This window comes from Dipodomys spectabilis, unplaced genomic scaffold, assembly GCF_019054845.1.
Source record: "Dipodomys spectabilis isolate Male_0828 unplaced genomic scaffold, ASM1905484v1 ptg000756l, whole genome shotgun sequence".
Classification (NCBI taxonomy): Eukaryota; Metazoa; Chordata; class Mammalia; order Rodentia; family Heteromyidae; genus Dipodomys; species Dipodomys spectabilis.
The window spans coordinates 231577-250980 of record NW_024871433.1 but is presented as its reverse complement, the minus strand read 5'-3'; the positions used below and the strand labels follow the sequence as shown (position 1 = coordinate 250980).

The 19404-nt window shown below is 58.6% G+C and overlaps 1 protein-coding gene across 4 annotated transcripts; it reads right to left on the bottom strand.

Annotated features, from left to right (window-relative positions):
- Positions 1 to 1228: 1228 nt before the first annotated feature.
- On the bottom strand, positions 1229 to 17143 carry Dph7 (diphthamide biosynthesis 7). 4 transcript variants are annotated; one of them, XM_042672680.1, is made up of 9 exons: positions 16970 to 17143; positions 11664 to 11782; positions 10981 to 11068; positions 9135 to 9232; positions 8021 to 8193; positions 3808 to 3877; positions 3669 to 3734; positions 3262 to 3434; positions 1229 to 1818 (listed from the first exon to the last, which is right to left on the bottom strand). In XM_042672680.1, the coding sequence occupies exons 1-9, from the start codon at positions 17126 to 17128 to the stop codon at positions 1451 to 1453; spliced, it is 1314 nt and encodes a 437-aa protein (XP_042528614.1). In that variant the 5' UTR covers positions 17129 to 17143; the 3' UTR covers positions 1229 to 1450. The 4 variants fall into 4 exon arrangements, with proteins under 4 accessions (XP_042528614.1, XP_042528616.1, XP_042528615.1 ...); XM_042672682.1 differs by having other exon boundaries at positions 3262 to 3374; XM_042672681.1 differs by having other exon boundaries at positions 9135 to 9229.
- Between the last annotated feature and the right edge of the window lie 2261 nt (positions 17144 to 19404).

Below are 19404 nucleotides of genomic sequence, written 5' to 3'. Positions count from 1 at the left end.
GCCAAGTGAAAGGGAAATGTTCTGGTTTTGTTTTTTTCCCACCCATCCTGAGGCTTGAACTCAGCCTGGAGGCTGCCCCTCAGCTCTTCAGCTCAAGGCAAGCGCTCTACCACATAGCGCCACTTCCGGTTTTCTGGTGGTTTCTTGGCGGTAAGAGTCTCACAGACTTTTCCTTGCCTGGGCTGGCTTTTAGCCGTAATTCTCAGGTTTTAGCCTCCTGAGTAGCTAGGATTACAGATGTGAGCCACCAATGCCTGGCATTTTTGGCTTTTTCAGTGATTAATTGGAGATAAAAGTCTTACTGACTTTCCTGCCTGAGCTGGCTTTTGAACCGGGATCCTCAGATCTCAGCCTGCTGAGTAGCAAAGATTACAGGCTTGAGCCACTGGTGCCCAGCTGGGAATTTTTTTTTGGGGGGGGAGGGGTGAGTGTCAGGGCCTCATGCTTCCTTGGATGAATCTAGAAGGTTGTGGTTCAAAGCCAGTTCAAGCATAAAAGGCTGCAGACTCCATCTCCAAAATAACAAAAAGTCAGGATGGAGGTGTGGCTTAATCGGTAAAGCACTAGTCCAAGGAACAAACAAGCCTAGTGAGCTTAAGGCTCTGAATTCAAACATCAGAACTGCCAAAAAAAGAGAGGCCGTTCAGACAGTTGGTACTAAACTGGGCTCTCTTATGCCCAGTGTCTGCCTATTTCACAGTCCCTCAAATGGGTATTGGGAATTCATGCTTAGCTGACCCTGAACTTTGTCCACAGCACAAATTCAGAAAACAGATTTACAAGGATAGATCTTATTTAAAATAAGTGGGCCACTAAGAAAATTACCATTTTAACAGAAAAGTGTGTTGTAACCAAACTGATCTATGTTAGCAGGTTGTTTGGTACCATGATAAACAAGATGGGGGGATGGGGAGGTGCTGGTAGAGCACTACCAAGTGCTTGTTCCAACATAGAAAGGGAAACAAAAGAGGAAGGGGCTAGAACCCATGTTTCCTAAATGTGTGTCCTGCTGACAATCTAAGATTCAATAGTGGCACAAGGCAGGCATCAGTGATTCATGCCTTTAAATCCTAGCTACTGAGGAGGCTGGGGGTGGAGGCTAGGAACAATATCACAATTAACCAGCAAGAAGCAGAAAGTGAAGGTGTGGCTCGAGTGCTAAGAGTGCCAGCTAGAAATGAAAAAACCCATTAGGAGCCCTAGAACCAACAGACACACACAAAGTGACTAGAATATGTATACACCTTTTATTCTACAAAGAAACATTCCACCAAAAAAAAACTACAACAAACTTTTTCATGTTACAAGGTAATAAAAAGAATTTAGTATAAACAATTGCTTACATGTATGATGGGCTGAAAGTCAAAATAGTTGGGAAATGCCATTCCACTGTCAGGTACAATCACAAAGGCCCAGCCAGAAGGGCTGGCACCAAGTCAGGTGGTCAGGCTCAGCTAGCCTCCCACTTCCAGAGGTGGAGAACGTGATCATAAAAGGAGCAGGTGGCCAGGAAGTGGATGTCAAAATCTTCCCCTTCGGACTGGAGGTCCGAGTCACAGATCTTGGCAGTAGTGTGATGCTGGCACCAGCTGCTACTTGAGTCCACTGTGTCCACTCTTTGCTCAAATGAGGACGCTAGTAGTCCACTTGCAACCTTCCGGCTGCAGACCTGGTCTGCCACCCTGGCTCCCGTGTCACATGGAGGAAAGGTGCAGGGTCTGGGCTGCATGGGTTGGAGGAGCGAGGACCAGTCAGCCCCATACACCAGTGAATTGGGCAACGTGTGAGACACCAACACTGTCACTTCCTGCTTCTCTTCTGGAGCAAGAGAAAGAACAAGAAACAGAAATCACTCCCAATGACGGCCTCCATCCACCTCCAAAGGGAGCCTCACTCCAACAAGAACAGCTGCTCCCTCAGAAAAAGTTCACGGGGCAGCTAGCACATGTGCAGAAGAATCACTAGGACAAGGACATGTTTCTCACAACGTGTACCTCAGAACAAAAGCTAGAGCTGTAGAAACAAATGTGAGGAGTATTTCTCCAAGCTGGAAAACTTGGCAAAATCTTCATAGGGAGATACACCTCAAAATTTGAAATTCTGAATGCCATTTGGAGGGTGATAGGTCAGAAGGAAGACTGAACAGCATTCCAGTGTGTAGCCACATGGCACTGCAACCAGTTGGGCAGGGCCAAAGCTGGATAAAGCTCAAGGACTAGGAGGAAGTGAGCTGAGATGTCTGCTTGGAAGACTAGCAGCCATCCAGGCTTGAAGTGACCGCAAGGATGGTCGTGGGCATGTGCAAGAAGCAAGGTAAAGATGCAGCCAAAGTTAAGACCAGGCTGAATCCCACAGAAGCTCAGAACTGAGGGTCGATTTTTTCTGTTGATTTGTTTTTTGTTTTGCTACTGAGGTTTAGTGGCACTTGAGGCTTGTGCTTATTCAGCTTGCTGGCTCAGTTGGCTCTCTTACTTAATCCATGCCCCTAGCCCTGCTTTTTGCCAGTTATTTTGGTGACAGAGTCTAACAGACATTTCAACCCCAATTGGCTTCAACTGTGATTCTACAGCTCTCAATGTCCTGAATTGTAGAGCCTCGTGATGATTATAGGCATGAGCAGGCTGAGATTTTGTTCTGCATGGTGTAAGAAGCCACTGGAGGAGTCAGCATACGGCTGGCTTTTAACCAGTCACTGCGGCCAGTGACTTAACACCTGTAATCCTAGCTACTCAGGAGGCTAGTGCTTTACCACTGGAGCCACAGCTCCAAAAAGCCACAGCTTTTTGGTGATTAAGTAGAAGCAAGTTTTACGGACTTTGCTGTCCCAGCTGGCTTCAAACCGTGATCTTCAGCCTTTTCAGTAGCTAGGATTTGTGTGAGCCACCGATTAAGCCTAGCTAAGACAGTAGATTTTTATTTTTATTTTTTTATTTTTTGGGTCCGGTCATGGGGCCTGAACTCTGGGCCTGGGCACTGTCCCTCAGCTCTTCAGCTCAAGGCTAGCGCTCTACCACTTGAGCCACAGCGCCACTTCCGGCTTTTTTCTTTTTGCTTATGTGGTGCTGAGGAATCGAACCCAGGGCCTCTGGCATGCAAGGCATGCGCTCTACCACTGAGCCACCTTCCCAGTCCGACAGTAGATTTTTAAAACTGAGCTCTGATTCTGATACAGGGGCAGGGGCAAGGCATGGGTGTGGCCTGTAAGTGCAGGGAGGTTGGACAGACTTCCTGCCTGGCGGCCAGCTGTGCACCCCTACTCACCCATGGCCCTCTGACAGTTGAGGATCTTGAAGCCACCATGCATGCAGGCTGCCAGGAGAAGATAGTGGTGGACTGGGTGCCACTTGAGCCTCCACACCCCACCCTGCACGGGCCTGTCAGCTAACGGCTGAGTCATGTTCCGAGTGTCCCACAGTAGAATGTGCTCATCATAGCTGGAACATCCAACCAGAGGTGTGCAGAAAAGTCAGTGCTCACTTCTTCAAGGCCCCTCAATGGCAGGGAACACCTCCCAGGAACCCATCCCACTCACCCCGTGCAGACAATGGCCCCTCTTTCCAGACCCAGATACCTGCGCTATGGATTGAGAGCTACAAACAACATCAGAGTCCTTGTGGAGGGAAGGTGGCAGGATGTAAGGACTAGAGAACGCAGACTACAGGACTCACCTTCCTGTAGCCAGAATGTGCTCCTTGTGGGGGTTGCTCTGGATGCTGCACACACCCATGGAATGTCTGCAGACAGAGGGCGGCACTGAGGGCAAGGTCCTGGGAAAGGAGCCAAGAGGGCCAAACCCAAGCCAAATACCTCTTGCTGATAAAGAGAGACGTGCCAGAAGTCCTGGTGTCCCAGACTCTGAGAAGACCATCATCCCCTCCTGTGTGGACACAGAGAAGCCATCACCAGTGGCAGTGATGACAGCATTGGCATTTCTCAGCATGTCCCATGTGCTTTCAGGAAAGGTCACTGCTGTGTCCTGTCTTCAGGTTGAGGAGGGTTTAGCGAGAGAGGAAATCGATGGGCTATGGCTGTGCCTGCAGTAATAAAAAGTGGTCCGGCATCAGCCTCCCTAATAAATCATAGACACTGCAGGTCACACCTGACCATGTGCCTTCAAAGGGCCCCAGAATCTGAGCCTCAGCTGCCCAGAGCCTGAGTGGCCATATCCCAAGATCCCTGCCCAGGAACAACATGAAGGAAACAGTAGACATAGAACTCTAGAAGGTTCTGGAAGCTTGAAAACACTCCACTGGGCTAAAACATATATAACGGGGCTGGGAAGGTGGTTCATTGGTAGAGTGCTTGCCTCGCATGCATGAGGCCCTGAGTTCAATTCCTTAGCACCACATATGCAGAAAAAAAGCCGGAAGTGGCGCTGTGGCTCAAGTGGTAGAGCACTAGCCTTGAAAAGGCTGAAAAGCTGAGGGACAGTGCCCTAGAGTTCAGGCCCCATGACTGGCAAAAACAAAAACAAATATACCCTTTAAAGCCTTACAATAAAAGACACCTCCCCCCCTCCCCACCCCTACACATTCATTTTAGAGGAACTGAAGGATAGTCACTAATTGGGTGCTTGGTATCCTGATAAACAGCAGTCTTGGAAGAAACGCAACAGCAAGACATCCTGATGGGAGAAGAAAGGTTTAAGAAAAGGAAAAGCTTCAGAAAGCAGGGTGCAGGTGGGCTTATGCCTGTAACCCTTGCTACTAAGGAGGCTGAGATCTGAGGATTGGTGGTTCAAAGCCAGCCCTGGCAGAAAAGTCCTATGAGACTTTTATCTCCAATTAATCATCAGAAAGCTGGATATGGTGCTGTGGCTCAAAGTGGTAGAGCACTAGCCTTGAGTAAAAGAGCTCAGAGACTGTGCCATGGCCCTGAGTTCAAGCCCTACAACCACAACAACAACAAAGAAAAAGGCTTCAGTGCGGGGCACCGTGGCTCACACCTGTAATCCTAGCTACTCAGAAGGCTGAGATATGAGGATCATGGTTCAAAGCCAGCCTGGGCAGCAAAGTCTGTGAGACTCTTATCTCCAGTAAACCACCAGAAAACCATAAGTGGCACTGTGGCTCAAGTGGTAGAGCACTCGCCTTGAGCTGAAGAGCTGAGGGACAGCACCCAGGCTCAGAGTTCAAGTCCCACGACTGACAAAAAAAAAAAAAAAGCTTCAGAGTGGACCCACAAAAAGGCTGACGAAGGAAAATTTCCAAGAACTTCCTTTTTTTTTTTGGTCCGGTCGTGGGGCCTAACTCTGGGCCTGGGCACTGTCCCTCAACTCTTCAGCTCAAGGCTAGCGCTCTACCACTTGAGCCACAGCACCACTTCCGGCTTTTTTCTTTTTGCTTATGTGGTGCTGAGGAATGGAACCCAGGACCTCAGGCATGCAAGGCAAGTGCTCTACCCCTGAGCCGCCTTCCCAGCCCCTTCCAAGAACTTTCTATGTCACCACCACCCACAATCACCCATCTACTCACCCACCATACATCCTCTATTATCCACCATCTTCCATCTACCTGTCTACCATTCATCCATCACTCACTACCATCTGTCTACCCATCCAATAGTATTTATCAAGTACACAGTGTGGACCCTGTAACAGCTATTTGGGAGGTAGAGATAAGGAAGACCATGGTTCAAGGCCAGCCTAGGCAAAAAGTTAGACTTGGGGCTGAGAAGGTGACTCAGTGGTAGAGTGCCTGCCTAGCATGCATGAAGCCCTGGGTTTGATTCCTCAGTACCACATACACACAAAAAGCCAGAATTGGTGCTGTGGCTCAAGTGGTAGAGTACTAGCCCTAGCAAAAGAAGCTCAGGGAAAGTGCCCTGGCCCTGAATTTAAGCCTCAGGACTAGCACACACACACACACACAAAAAAAAAAGCAAAGTTAGTGAGACTTCATCTCAACTAACGAGTTGGACATGGTGGTATGCAGCTATGATTGCAGTCTAGGCCAGCAGCCCAGGTAAAAACATGAGACCTTATTGGAAAAATAAAACTGTGGGCATGGCTCAAGTAGTGGCTTGCTAACAAGAACAAGATTCTGTGTTCCAAACACATCATTCTCTGCTTAATACCCTGAAGTAACTCCTTTTCACTATGAGTAGAAGCTAGCGTCCTTGGTGTAACCTGCAAGCCTCTGGGACCTGGACGTGTTGCCTCTGACCTCAACCCCTTCAACTCTATGCTGAACATGCCAGCTGCCCTTCTACAGGACCAGGCCCACTTGTGCCTGTGTAGACACTGCCCACCAGCCTGGCACCGCAACAGGGCAATCCCCACACCTCCCAGTATACCTCTTCTACCCTCTCTGTCCACCACTGCCACTTCTGACACACTGTGCAACTTCCTCATTATACATTCTGCCTCAGGCTTATTTTCCATCTCCCTCCATTCAATATAAGCTCAGTGTGAGCCACCAGTGCCTGGCAGGGCTGAGACTCTATCTCTCTTTAACCACCAAAGAGCTGTAAATGGCCAGGGCTCTGGTGGCTCACGCCTTTAATCCTAGCTACTCAGGAGGCTGAGATCTGAGGATCACAATTCAAAGCCAGCCTGGACAAGAAAGTCTGTGAGTCTCTTATCTCCAATTAACCACCAGAAAATGGGAAGTGGCACTGTGGCTCAAGAGGTAGAGTGCTCTCCTTGAGCTGAAGAGCCCAGGGACAGCACCTAGGCCCACAGTTCAAACCCCACAACTGACACACACACACTGGGGATCAGAAGCCTCTTGTTCTGGAATTTATCACACACACACACACACACACACACACACACACGGGATCAGAAGCCTCTTGTTCTGGAATTTATCACACACACACACAGGGGACCAGAAGCCTCTTGTTCTGGAATTTATCACACACACACACACACACACACACACACACACACACACACACACACACACACACGGGATCAGAAGCCTCTTGTTCTGGAATTTATCACACACACACACAGGGGACCAGAAGCCTCTTGTTCTGGAATTTATCACACACACACACACACACACACTCTGGGGACCAGAAGCCTCTTGTTCTGGAATTTATCACACACACACACACACACACACACACACACACACACACACACACACACACACACACACACACACACACACACACACACACACACACACACACACACACACACACACACACACACACACACTCTGGGGACCAGAAGCCTCTTGTTCTGGAATTTATCTACTCTAGTGTTGGGGGGAGGGGACAGGTTCATTTCTTTATGCCAAACCAGGGCATAAAAGGCAGAATTTAGCAGCTCCTCTGTCCAGAGCACAGCCTGGCTCATGAGTCAGCTCGACCTGAGAGCAAAACTGCCCAAATGGCCAGTGCTGTCCATTTTTCATTTCCTTATCAGCATCCCCAAGTACAGACCATTCAAAAGACTAGGACACATCTATTTTGATGTGTCCTGTCCTTTTGGAAGAAAAGCTACATCCAGGAAGCCATCCAACTGCAATCTAATATGACCAAGTGGGGACAGGATGCAAGCCAGAACTCTACCCCAGAGCACTGTGGGTACACGGCAGCCCGCAGGGCGCTTGCTCCCTCCAACTCCAGCCAGCCTGCGGAGAGCCTGTGGTAACTTCCTGGAGAGGACGCAGTTCTAGCCATGGCACAACCTCCATTGCCAGTCACCCAAAATTACTGCCTTATCACCAGCCCACTTGTCGCCCTCTCCCCAAAGCCTTCCTCAATCAACAAAAAAGGTTTTACTTTGAAGCAAGACACTTGTAGCTCAGGCCTCTAAGCCCCAGCTACTAAAGAGGCTGAGATCTAGAGAACAGAGGTTCAAAGCCAACCTAGGGAAAAAAACTGAAACTCTGTATCCAATTTGCCAGCCAAATGCCAGACTAGAAGCATGGGTCAAGTGATAGAATGCCAGTGAAAAACAGAGAAAGGGCACAGACCCTGAGTCAGGCCCCATTACCAGCACTGCGCAAGAACGTCTTCCTCTGGAGACGCATGGCCATGCCCCAATGTCCAGTGCAGGAGTGCTGACCTGAGTACACAATGTCGGTTTGCCAGTAATTGAAAGCAGCAACCCAGGCCTCAAAGTGATGTGCCTGCCAGGAGGCCACGCACTGCAGTCCAGACCCTGCCTCGTTCACCGTCAGGAGGTGCAGCTGCCCCTTGGAGTCACTGCTGATGATGTTCAAGGGCTGGTCACTGACCCTAGATGCAGGGAGCCAAGGAAGAGCATATTAAACTCTACTCATTAGTAGAGTTTATTAAACTCAATGAAGAGCATATTAAACTCCTCTTTTTTTTGGCCAGTCCTGGGGCTTCAACTCAAGGCCTGGGCACTGTCCCTGAGCTTCTTTTGCTCAAGGCTAGTGCTCTACCATTTGAGCCACAGTGCTACTTCTGGCCTCTTCTGTTTATGTGGTGCTGAGGAATCAAACCCAGGGCTTCATGCATGCTAGGCAAGCGCTCTACCACTGAGCCACACTCCCAGCGCCCACCCTCTCTATTTTGGAGACCAGAGTGTCGGTGTCTAGTCTGTACAGTGAGGCTGGCAGCCTGGAACTTGCGATCCTGCTTCCTTGACTTCCCAAAACCTGGAATCACTGAGTATGTCACCACGCTCAGCTCTCACTACCCTCTCCTGTTCCCAAACATGTCCTAGGAGAGACCCTTCACATTTGAGAGGTTTCACTGTTTATGTGGCAAAGGCCTAAACTATCATTTAGTTTGTCACAGAAATGGGTGGTAGCTTCTCTTGATAAAAACATTATCACGGGCTGGGAAGGTGGCTCAGTGGTAGAGTGCTTGCCTTGTATGCCTGAGGCCCTGGATTCGATTCCTAAGCACCACATAAGCAAAAATAAAAAAGCCGGAAGTGGAGCTGCGGCTCAAGTGGTAGAGCGCTAGCCTTGAGCTGAAGAGCTGAGGGACAGCGCCCAGGCCCAGAGTTCAGGCCCCACGACCGGACCCAAAAACAAAAACAAAAAAAACTATCACATTGATGGTGATATGCAAGGATTTTCTGTTAGGATCATTGACAGTCCATCCAAATTTAAGGAATTAATACTTGCAGAAAGAGGCTTTAGTTCTCTCTGGTGTGGAACCAAGAACTGGTCCTCAGGGCCCCTGACCACATCTGGCCTCCTTACCTTCCAGATTTCCCAGTAGACCAGTCCAGGGACAAGGACAAACCTTGCTCCTCCACAGTAAGGCTGGATATTGGCTGTAGGGTGTAACTGCTCTTCTGCTGGAGAGAAAGAGACTCTGTCCAAGCAGCCCTCTGTTCCTCAGTTACTTTACACACAAGCAACGTGTGGCAGCTTGTTTGTTTAGAGATAGGGCCTGGCTGTGCTACCCAGGCCAGTCTGGAATTTACATGCTCAAGTACACTTGTCACTTCAATCTCCGGAGTTACTGAAACTGCCAGACATGTACCATTACTTCTGGTTGGTGTTGGTTTGGGTTTGGGTTTGTTTGGGTTTTTTGATGTTTTTTTGTGCATGCTAGGCAAGCAATCTGCCAAGGAGAGTACACCTGACACTAAACACCCTGTCCTGTCCCAGGCATTGAGTAGGATCTGAAGATGGACTGGCTCACACCTGAGGACTCTGCCACACACTTGACCTCTATACACCTACAACCTTCAACTACTGCTGCAGGCTCCACCATTGAGGCCCGCAGAGCCTCTGGGAATCTTGGCTGTCCCAGAGTTGGGAACATGTGTTTTCTATTTCCAAAACCACACAGCCATTAAAATGCTACCTCTTAAAAACACCAAGCAAGAACTCAAAAGCTTGGTATATAAGTTTATCAAGCCCTACTACCAAAACATAGACTCACACTCCTTCTCTTATAAAGTAAATTAAACAAAAAGATTTATGATTTTTTGTTGTTGTTTGCCAGTCGGGGGCTTGAACTCAAGGCCGGGCACTGTCCCTGAGCTTCTTTTGCTTAAGACTAGCATTCTACTACTTGAACCACAGTGCCACTTCTGGCCTTTTCTGTGTATGTGGTACTGAAGAATGGAACCCAGTGCTTCATGCATGCTAGGTAAACACTCTGCCACTAAGCCACCTTCCCAGCCTCAGATTTACGGAGTTTTATTACCTACACAACCCAGAGAGCACTTGACTTGGAGAAAGGACCAAAGTCCTTGCTTGGGTGTTTGTTTTCCTGTCTTAAAACCTGGTCCTTGGGTCCAATCTTCTGTAGACAGTCCTTCCCCCCATTTCTAGTACAAAGCTAACCTAAAGCAAGATACTTTCTACACAGGCTCTTAAGTGCCATGAATCAAAGCTGCTGGACCTATGCTCTGGCCTCTGTGCATGTCCCTGCCTCCCTGTTAGGACAAGACCTGTGGGCTGTTGATGTCACCCCACTACAGCAGACTTCTGCAAACATAATAACCAGGTCTGCAGAAGCATTGTACAGGACCGCTATAAAGCACTTGGGGGCAGTGATCACACATAGGAAACGTTATGTTCTCTCAATACTCAAGAGAAATAACATTTGCATCCAGGGATTTCACTGCTGTTCTTATCCCTAGCATCAACTCAGGTCATGCTTGCCCTACTTTTCTATACAGTTTATTATGACAGCCCTTCCTCTCACCAGAACCCAGTATGATTTAAAACAGATTTCATGCTTTCTTAGAACCTTAAGACAATCCACTAGCTGGGTGCTGGTGGCTCACAACTGTAATCCTCACCTCTCAGGTGGCTGAGATCTGAAGATTGCGGTTCAAAGCCAGCCTAGGTAAGAAAGTCCGTGAGACTCCTATCTCCAATAAACCACCAGAAAACCAAAAGTGGTGCTGTGGCTCAAGTGGCAGAGCTCTTGCCTTGAGCTGAAGAGCCCAAGGTCTGCACCCAGGCCCAGAGTTCAAGCCCCACAACTGACAAAAACAGATGTATCCGCTGTATCCACGTACTCCCCTCCCCAATGCTCCCCACTCAGGTCTCTTCCCCGCCCTGCAGCCTTTCCATCATCACTGACCTCAGACCCCACCAGGCGAAGCAACTCTATAGACCCACTGGCATTGGCCACTCCTAGAAGAGCATGGCCTCCCACGGGAATGTGGCACCTGAGGAGAGAACCACGTGTGAAGATGCAGGACACTCGGAAGAGCATTGTGCAGGCAGGCGATTTACTACTCAAGTCTCAGCACGAAGGCAGGTTGGAAACCACGAATTTGTTCCTAAACAATGTGTTCTCCAGCTTATGAAGTCAGAAGTAACACTTCCCAAACTGGTTTTGACTTTGGGCTGCGAAACTGGCCAGGGAGATGTGCCCAAGTGACCAAGTGAAGTGCCCTCTGCCTGCCAGGAGGTGGGTAGGGGGCTGGGAAGGAGGCTCAGTGGTAGAGTGCTTTCGTAGCATTCTTGAAGCCCTGGGTTCCATTCCTCAGTACCACACACACAGAAAAAGACAGAAGGAGCACTGTGGCTCAAGTGGCAGATTGCTAGCCTTGAGCAAAAAGAAGCTCAGGGACAGAGCCCAGACCCTGAGTTCAAGCCCCAGGACTGGCCAAAAAAAAAAAAAAGAGAAGAAAAAGCAATAGATGGGTGGGAGAGAAAAGAGCAAGATCCAGAGGTCAGTTCTCAGGCAGGAGGCACACCTGGTTAATGAACAGAAAGCAGCTCGTGACAAATTCTGAAGTGGACTTAACCCAACTGTACCATTTCATGTCCAGGATTGCGGAGGTGCCTCTTCTCTGGACCTCGACCAGGGGCGTCCCAGAGCTGTCCTCATTGAAACTGTACAGGTAGAGGCAGCCTGCACGAACTTGAGGTCCATCCTACAAAACACAGGCTCCATCACCCTACAGACCCCGGGCAGCTACGCACGGGCAAACTCAGGACGCAGAAGTAGCCAAGACCGTCGGGGAGCCCTCGGCCTAGATTCAGAAGCCCTAAGCCGAGAAAAGGTCTCCTTCCTGGGGAGGCCGCAGGGCTCGTGGACGGCCGCCAGGGCCCCACGGCTAGAGCAGGAGTCCCAGTTCCATGCTGGCTTGGTCCTGACTCCTCCTTTGCCCAAACTCTGGAGCCCAGCAGTGCACTCCTGCCCCCCACTCCTCCCTCCCCACACCCCCTCCCCACACCTGGCTCGCAGACCAGGCACCGCAGGCAGGACCCCCCCCCACACACACACACCTGGCCCCCAGCCCCGCAGGCAGGACCCCCCACACACACACACCTGGCCCCCCCAGCCCCGCAGGCAGGACCCCCCCCAAACACACACACCTGGCCCCCCGGCCCCGCAGGCAGGACCCCCCCCAAACACACACACCTGGCCCCTGGCCCCACAGGCAGGACCCCCCCCAAACACACACCTGGCCCCCGGCCCCGCAGGCAGGACCCCCCCCACACACACACACACCTGGCCCCGCAGGCAGGACCCCCCCCCACACATACACCTGGCCCCCGGCCCCGCAGGCAGGACCCCTCCCCCCACACACACCTGGCTCCCGGCCCCGCAGGCAGGACCCCCCCACACACACACACCTGGCCCCCGGCCCCGCAGGCAGGACCCCCCCCCACACACACACCTGGCCCCGCAGGCAGGACCCCCCCCCACACACACACCTGGCCCCCGGCCCCGCAGGCAGGACCCCCCCCCCACACACACACCTGGCCCCCGGCCCCGCAGGCAGGACCCCCCCACACACACACACCTGGCCCCGCAGGCAGGACCCCCCCCCCCCACACACACACCTGGCCCCCGGCCCCGCAGGCAGGACCCCCCCCCACACACACACACCTGGCCCCGCAGGCAGGACCCCCCCACACACACACACCTGGCCCCGCAGGCAGGACCCCCCACACACACACACCTGGCCCCCGGCCCCGCAGGCAGGACCCCCCCCACACACACACACCTGGCCCCCAGCCCCGCAGGCAGGACCCCACACACACACACACACCTGGCCCCCCAGCCCCGCAGGCAGGACCCCCCCCCACACACACACACCTGGCCCCCCAGCCCCGCAGGCAGGACCCCCCCCCACACACACACACCTGGCCCCCGGCCCTGCAGGCAGGACCCCCCACACACACACACACCTGGCCCCGCAGGCAGGACCCCCCCCCCCCCCCACACACACACCTGGCCCCCGGCCCCGCAGGCAGGACCCCCCCACACACACACCTGGCCCCGCAGGCAGGACCCCCCCCACACACACACCTGGCCCCCGGCCCCGCAGGCAGGACCCCCCACACACACACACCTGGCCCCCGGCCCCACAGGCAGGACCCCCCCCACACACACACCTGGCCCCCGGCCCCGCAGGCAGGACCCCCCACACACACACCTGGCCCCCCGGCCCCGCAGGCAGGACCCCCCCCCACACACACACCTGGCCACCGGCCCCGCAGGCAGGACCCCCCCCCACACACACACCTGGCCCCCCGGCCCCGCAGGCAGGAGGACCCCCCCCACACACACACACCTGGCCCCCGGCCCCACAGGCAGGACCCCCCCCACACACACACCTGGCCCCCCGGCCCTGCAGGCAGGACCCCCCACACACACACCTGGCCCCCCGGCCCCGCAGGCAGGAGGACCCCCCCCCCACACACACACACCTGGCCCCCCAGCCCCGCAGGCAGGACCCCCCCCACACACACACACCTGGCCCCGCAGGCAGGACCCCACCCCCACACACACACACCTGGCCCCCCGGCCCCGCAGGCAGGACCCCCCACACACACACCTGGCCCCCCGGCCCCGCAGGCAGGAGGCCCCCCCCCCCCACACACACACACCTGGCCCCCCAGCCCCGCAGGCAGGACCCCCCCCCACACACACACACCTGGCCCCGCAGGCAGGACCCCACCCCCACACACACACACCTGGCCCCCCGGCCCCGCAGGCAGGACCTCCCCCCCACACACACACCTGGCCCCCCGGCCCCGCAGGCAGGACCCCCCCCACACACACACCTGGCCCCCGGCCCCGCAGGCAGGACCCCCCCCACACACACACACCTGGCCCCCCAGCCCCGCAGGCAGGACCCCCCCCACACACACACACCTGGCCCCCAGCCCCGCAGGCAGGACCCCCCACACACACACACCTGGCCCCCCCAGCCCCGCAGGCAGGACCCCCCCCAAACACACACACCTGGCCCCCCGGCCCCGCAGGCAGGACCCCCCCCAAACACACACACCTGGCCCCTGGCCCCACAGGCAGGACCCCCCCCAAACACACACCTGGCCCCCGGCCCCGCAGGCAGGACCCCCCCCACACACACACACACCTGGCCCCGCAGGCAGGACCCCCCCCCACACACACACCTGGCCCCCGGCCCCGCAGGCAGGACCCCCCCCCCACACACACACCTGGCCCCGCAGGCAGGACCCCCCCACACACACACCTGGCCCCCGGCCCCGCAGGCAGGACCCCCCCCCCCCACACACACCTGGCCCCCGGCCCCGCAGGCAGGACCCCCCCACACACACACACCTGGCCCCGCAGGCAGGACCCCCCCCCCCCCCACACACACACCTGGCCCCCGGCCCCGCAGGCAGGACCCCCCCCCCACACACACACCTGGCCCCGCAGGCAGGACCCCCCCCACACACACACCTGGCCCCGCAGGCAGGACCCCCCACACACACACACCTGGCCCCCGGCCCCGCAGGCAGGACCCCCCCCCACACACACACACCTGGCCCCCAGCCCCGCAGGCAGGACCCCACACACACACACACACCTGGCCCCCCAGCCCCGCAGGCAGGACCCCCCCCACACACACACACCTGGCCCCCCAGCCCCGCAGGCAGGACCCCCCCACACACACACACACCTGGCCCCCGGCCCTGCAGGCAGGACCCCCCCCACACACACACACCTGGCCCCGCAGGCAGGACCCCCCCCCCCCACACACACACACCTGGCCCCCGGCCCCGCAGGCAGGACCCCCCCCACACACACACCTGGCCCCGCAGGCAGGACCCCCCCCACACACACACCTGGCCCCCGGCCCCGCAGGCAGGACCCCCCACACACACACACCTGGCCCCCGGCCCCACAGGCAGGACCCCCCCCACACACACACCTGGCCCCCGGCCCCGCAGGCAGGACCCCCCACACACACACCTGGCCCCCCGGCCCCGCAGGCAGGACCCCCCCCCCACACACACACCTGGCCACCGGCCCCGCAGGCAGGACCCCCCCCCCACACACACCTGGCCCCCCGGCCCCGCAGGCAGGAGGACCCCCCCCACACACACACACCTGGCCCCCGGCCCCACAGGCAGGACCCCCCCCCACACACACACCTGGCCCCCCGGCCCTGCAGGCAGGACCCCCCACACACACACCTGGCCCCCCGGCCCCGCAGGCAGGAGGACCCCCCCCACACACACACACACCTGGCCCCCCAGCCCCGCAGGCAGGACCCCCCCCCCACACACACACCTGGCCCCGCAGGCAGGACCCCACCCCCACACACACACACCTGGCCCCCCGGCCCCGCAGGCAGGACCCCCCACACACACACCTGGCCCCCCGGCCCCGCAGGCAGGAGGCCCCCCCCCCACACACACACCTGGCCCCCCAGCCCCGCAGGCAGGACCCCCCCCCACACACACACACCTGGCCCCGCAGGCAGGACCCCACCCCCACACACACACACCTGGCCCCCCGGCCCCGCAGGCAGGACCTCCCCCCCACACACACACCTGGCCCCCCGGCCCCGCAGGCAGGACCCCCCCCACACACACACCTGGCCCCCGGCCCCGCAGGCAGGACCCCCCCCACACACACACACCTGGCCCCCCAGCCCCGCAGGCAGGACCCCCCACACACACACACCTGGCCCCCGGCCCCGCAGGCAGGACCCCCCACACACACACCTGGCCCGCCGGCCCCGCAGGCAGGAGGACCCCCCCCCCCACACACACACCTGGCCCCCCAGCCCCGCAGGCAGGACCCCCCCCACACACACACACCTGGCCCCGCAGGCAGGACCCCACCCCCACACACACACACCTGGCCCCCCGGCCCCGCAGGCAGGACCCCCCCCACACACACACACCTGGCCCCCCGGCCCCGCAGGCAGGACCCCCCCCCCCACACACACATACCTGGCCCCCCGGCCCCGCAGGCAGGACCCCCACACACACACACATGGCCCCGCAGGCAGGACCCCCCCCCCCCACACACACACCTGGCCCCGCAGGCAGGACCCCCCCCCCACACACACACCTGGCCCCCGGCCCCGCAGGCAGGACCCCCCCCCACACACACACACCTGGCCCCCCGGCCCCGCAGGCAGGACCCCCCCCCCCACACACACATACCTGGCCCCCCGGCCCCGCAGGCAGGACCCCCACACACACACACCTGGCCCCGCAGGCAGGACCCCCCCCCACACACACACACCTGGCCCCGCAGGCAGGACCCCCCCCCACACACACACCTGGCCCCCCGGCCCCGCAGGCAGGACCCCCCCCCCACACACACACCTGGCCCCCCAGCCCCGCAGGCAGGACCCCCCCACACACACCTGGCCCCCCGGCCCCGCAGGCAGGACCCCCCCCCCACACACACATACCTGGCCCCCCGGCCCCGCAGGCAGGACCCCCACACACACACACCTGGCCCCGCAGGCAGGACCCCCCCCCCACACACACACACCTGGCCCCCCGGCCCCGCAGGCAGGACCCCCCGCCACACACACCTGGCCCCCGGCCCCGCAGGCAGGACCCCCCACACACACACCTGGCCCCCAGCCCCGCAGGCAGGACCCCCCCCCCACACACACACACCTGGCCCCCGGCCCCGCAGGCAGGACCCCCCCACACACACCTGGCCCCCCGGCCCCGCAGGCAGGACCCCCCCACACACACCTGGCCCCCCGGCCCCGCAGGCAGGACCCCCCCACACACACCTGGCCCCCCGGCCCCGCAGGCAGGACCCCCCCCACACACACCTGGCCCCCGGCCCCGCAGGCAGGACCCCCCCCCCCACACACACACACCTGGCCCCCCGGCCCCGCAGGCAGGGCCTCCGGCTGGCACAGCTGGTAGGTCCCGCAGACCAGCAGGCGCTGGCAGCCGTCGAGCGGGCACCACTCCACGGCGTCCGCCGTGAGCTCCGTGTCCACCGCCTGCAGCGCCCGCACGCGGCCGCCCGCCATCCGCCCGGAAGGCCGCGGCCTGGCTCCGCCCTGCCACCCCGGCCACGCCTTCCCGGAACTGGGCGGGACTTCCGGCCGGCCGGCATCCGGAGCACCTCGCGCACGGGCCGCTTCCGGGCCGACGTTCCCGCTCCCCCGGCGCGGCGGGGCCTCGCCTTGGCGGGCGGCGGCCTTGGGACTCGGCTTTCCGGCGGCTGGTCGGACATCAGTCCGGGGACGGTCCTGCCCCGGCTGGCTTTGAACCGCGCCCCGCGCGCGGCAGCTGGGGCGACAGGCGAGAGCCCCGCCGGACTCCTAGTAAAGAGGAACGGGGCCCCGCTCCGGAGCCCGGGGATCCCGGTTCCCCGACGTCCCGGGCACCGATAAACCCAAGAGAAAGGGAACGGGAGCCGGGAGCCGGCTCAGCGCCACGCCGCAGCGGGCGCAGGCCGCAGCGGGCGCCGGCCCGAGGAGGGGCGCCGGGGCGCAGGCCGCAGCGGGCGCCGGCCCGAGGAGGGGCGCCGGGGCGCAGGCCGCAGCGGGCGCAGGCCCGAGGAGGGGCGCCGGGGCGCAGGCCGCAGCGGGCGCAGGCCGCAGCGGGCGCCGGGGCGCAGGCCGCAGCGGGCGCCGGCCCGAGGAGGGGCGCCGGGGCGCCGGCCCGAGGAGGGGCGCCGGGGCGCAGGCCGCAGCGGGCGCAGGCCCGAGGAGGGGCGCAGGCCCGAGGAGGGGCGCCGGGGCGCAGGCCGCAGCGGGCGCCGGCCCGAGGAGGGGCGCCGGGGCGCAGGCCGCAGCGGGCGCCGGCCCGAGGAGGGGCGCCGGGGCGCAGGCCGCAGCGGGCGCAGGCCCGAGGAGGGGCGCCGGGGCGCAGGCCCGAGGAGGGGCTCCGGGGCGCAGGCCCGAGGAGGGGCGCCGGGGCGAGGAGGGGCGCCGGGGCGCAGGCCCGAGGAGGGGCGCCGGGGCGAGGAGGGGCTCCGGGGCGCAGGCCGCAGCGGGCGCAGGCCCGAGGAGGGGCTCCGGGGCGCAGGCCGCAGCGGGCGCAGGCCCGAGGAGGGGCTCCGGGGCGCAGGCCGCAGAGGGCGCAGGCCCGAGGGGGGGCGCCGGCCCGAGGAGGGGCGCCGGGGCGCAGGCCGCAGAGGGCGCAGGCCCGAGGAGGGGCGCAGGCCGCACAGGCCGCAGAACGGCCAGGCCGCGTCCAACCCCTTGATGGGGGCGGGTGGTTAGGGAATTGGAGCTTTGGCTCGTGTTAGAGCAAAAAGCAGCCCAGGCCATGCGTTCAAGACCCACACCAATAAAATGAGTGGGGAGGGAAATAGGGACGGCCAGAGGCTAGACCGTGACAAATGGAAAGCCTGACCTACAAGCCCAGGAGCTAACAGTACTCATTCCCTGCTCATGTAAGCGGAATCCCTCTGTATAGTATCTTACACACACACACACAAGGCAGAGGTGTCGAAAAGGTCCTTGCATCTGTGCAGGAAGTGACCCTGGCAGCAACCCGAGACAGACTTGTGGCCTCCGGCACCTTCAGACAGCCCCATGGCCTCGTTTCAGGCACTGCAGTTTGTAGCAACACTCGCTTGGGGGCGGCTCCAGGCAGTTAAGTTGAAGCAGAAAACTCACTCGCTACCTGGGTGTCGGCATGGGATAGAAGGCAGGCTGTTGCTAAAAACTTCCCAGAACCAGCAGCAGGCAGCTGTGGAGAGGGAGACGGCACTACAGCATTCGGAACCAACCTCAGTCCCCTGACTGCCACTGGCAAGAAGACTCAAGCAGTACTTGGGGCAAAAACAAGCAGCTGTATCTGAGCCATTTGAATATTCAGCATCTTCTCATACAGCTGCCTAGATTCTTTTACCAAGAACTAAACAGAGGGATATGGATGCAAACCATTTTTTAAAAGCAGTCTCACTTGAACAGCATGATTAAGGAAGCCAATAGGCACCCTAAAATCTGACCACCTTCCTCAGTGCAATACTTACTGGCTGGTTGTGATGCCCTGGGTACTTCCTCCAGTGTAATTTTCTGATCAAAAGCTAAGTGCAGCCAGGCACCAATGGCTCACAACTAAAATCCTAGTTACTCAGGAGGCTGAGATCTGAGAATCATGATTCAAAGCCAGGGAGGGCAGATAAGTCCCTGAAACTCTTATCTCCAATTTAACCACCAAAAAGCTGGAAGTAGAGTTGTGGTTCAAGTGGTAGAGTGCTAGCCTTAAGCACTAAAGCTCAGGAATAGCATCCAAGACCCAGGACCAACACACACACACACACACACACACACATACACGGAGAGTAAAT

What these genes read in the sequence shown, in the direction of transcription:
- Dph7 (XM_042672680.1), bottom strand. Translation starts at nt 17,128, where the DNA reads ATGGCGGGCGGCCGCGTGCGGGCGCTGCAGGCGGTGGACACGGAGCTC. An exon ending in TTCGCCTGGTGGGGTCTGAG is followed by an intron (nt 9,233 to 10,980) that starts GTCAGTGATGAT and finishes CTTTCTCTCCAG; the next exon opens with CAGAAGAGCAGTTACACCCT. An exon ending in CACATTCTGGCTACAGGAAG is followed by an intron (nt 3,435 to 3,668) that starts GTGAGTCCTGTA and finishes TGGATGTTCCAG; the next exon opens with CTATGATGAGCACATTCTAC.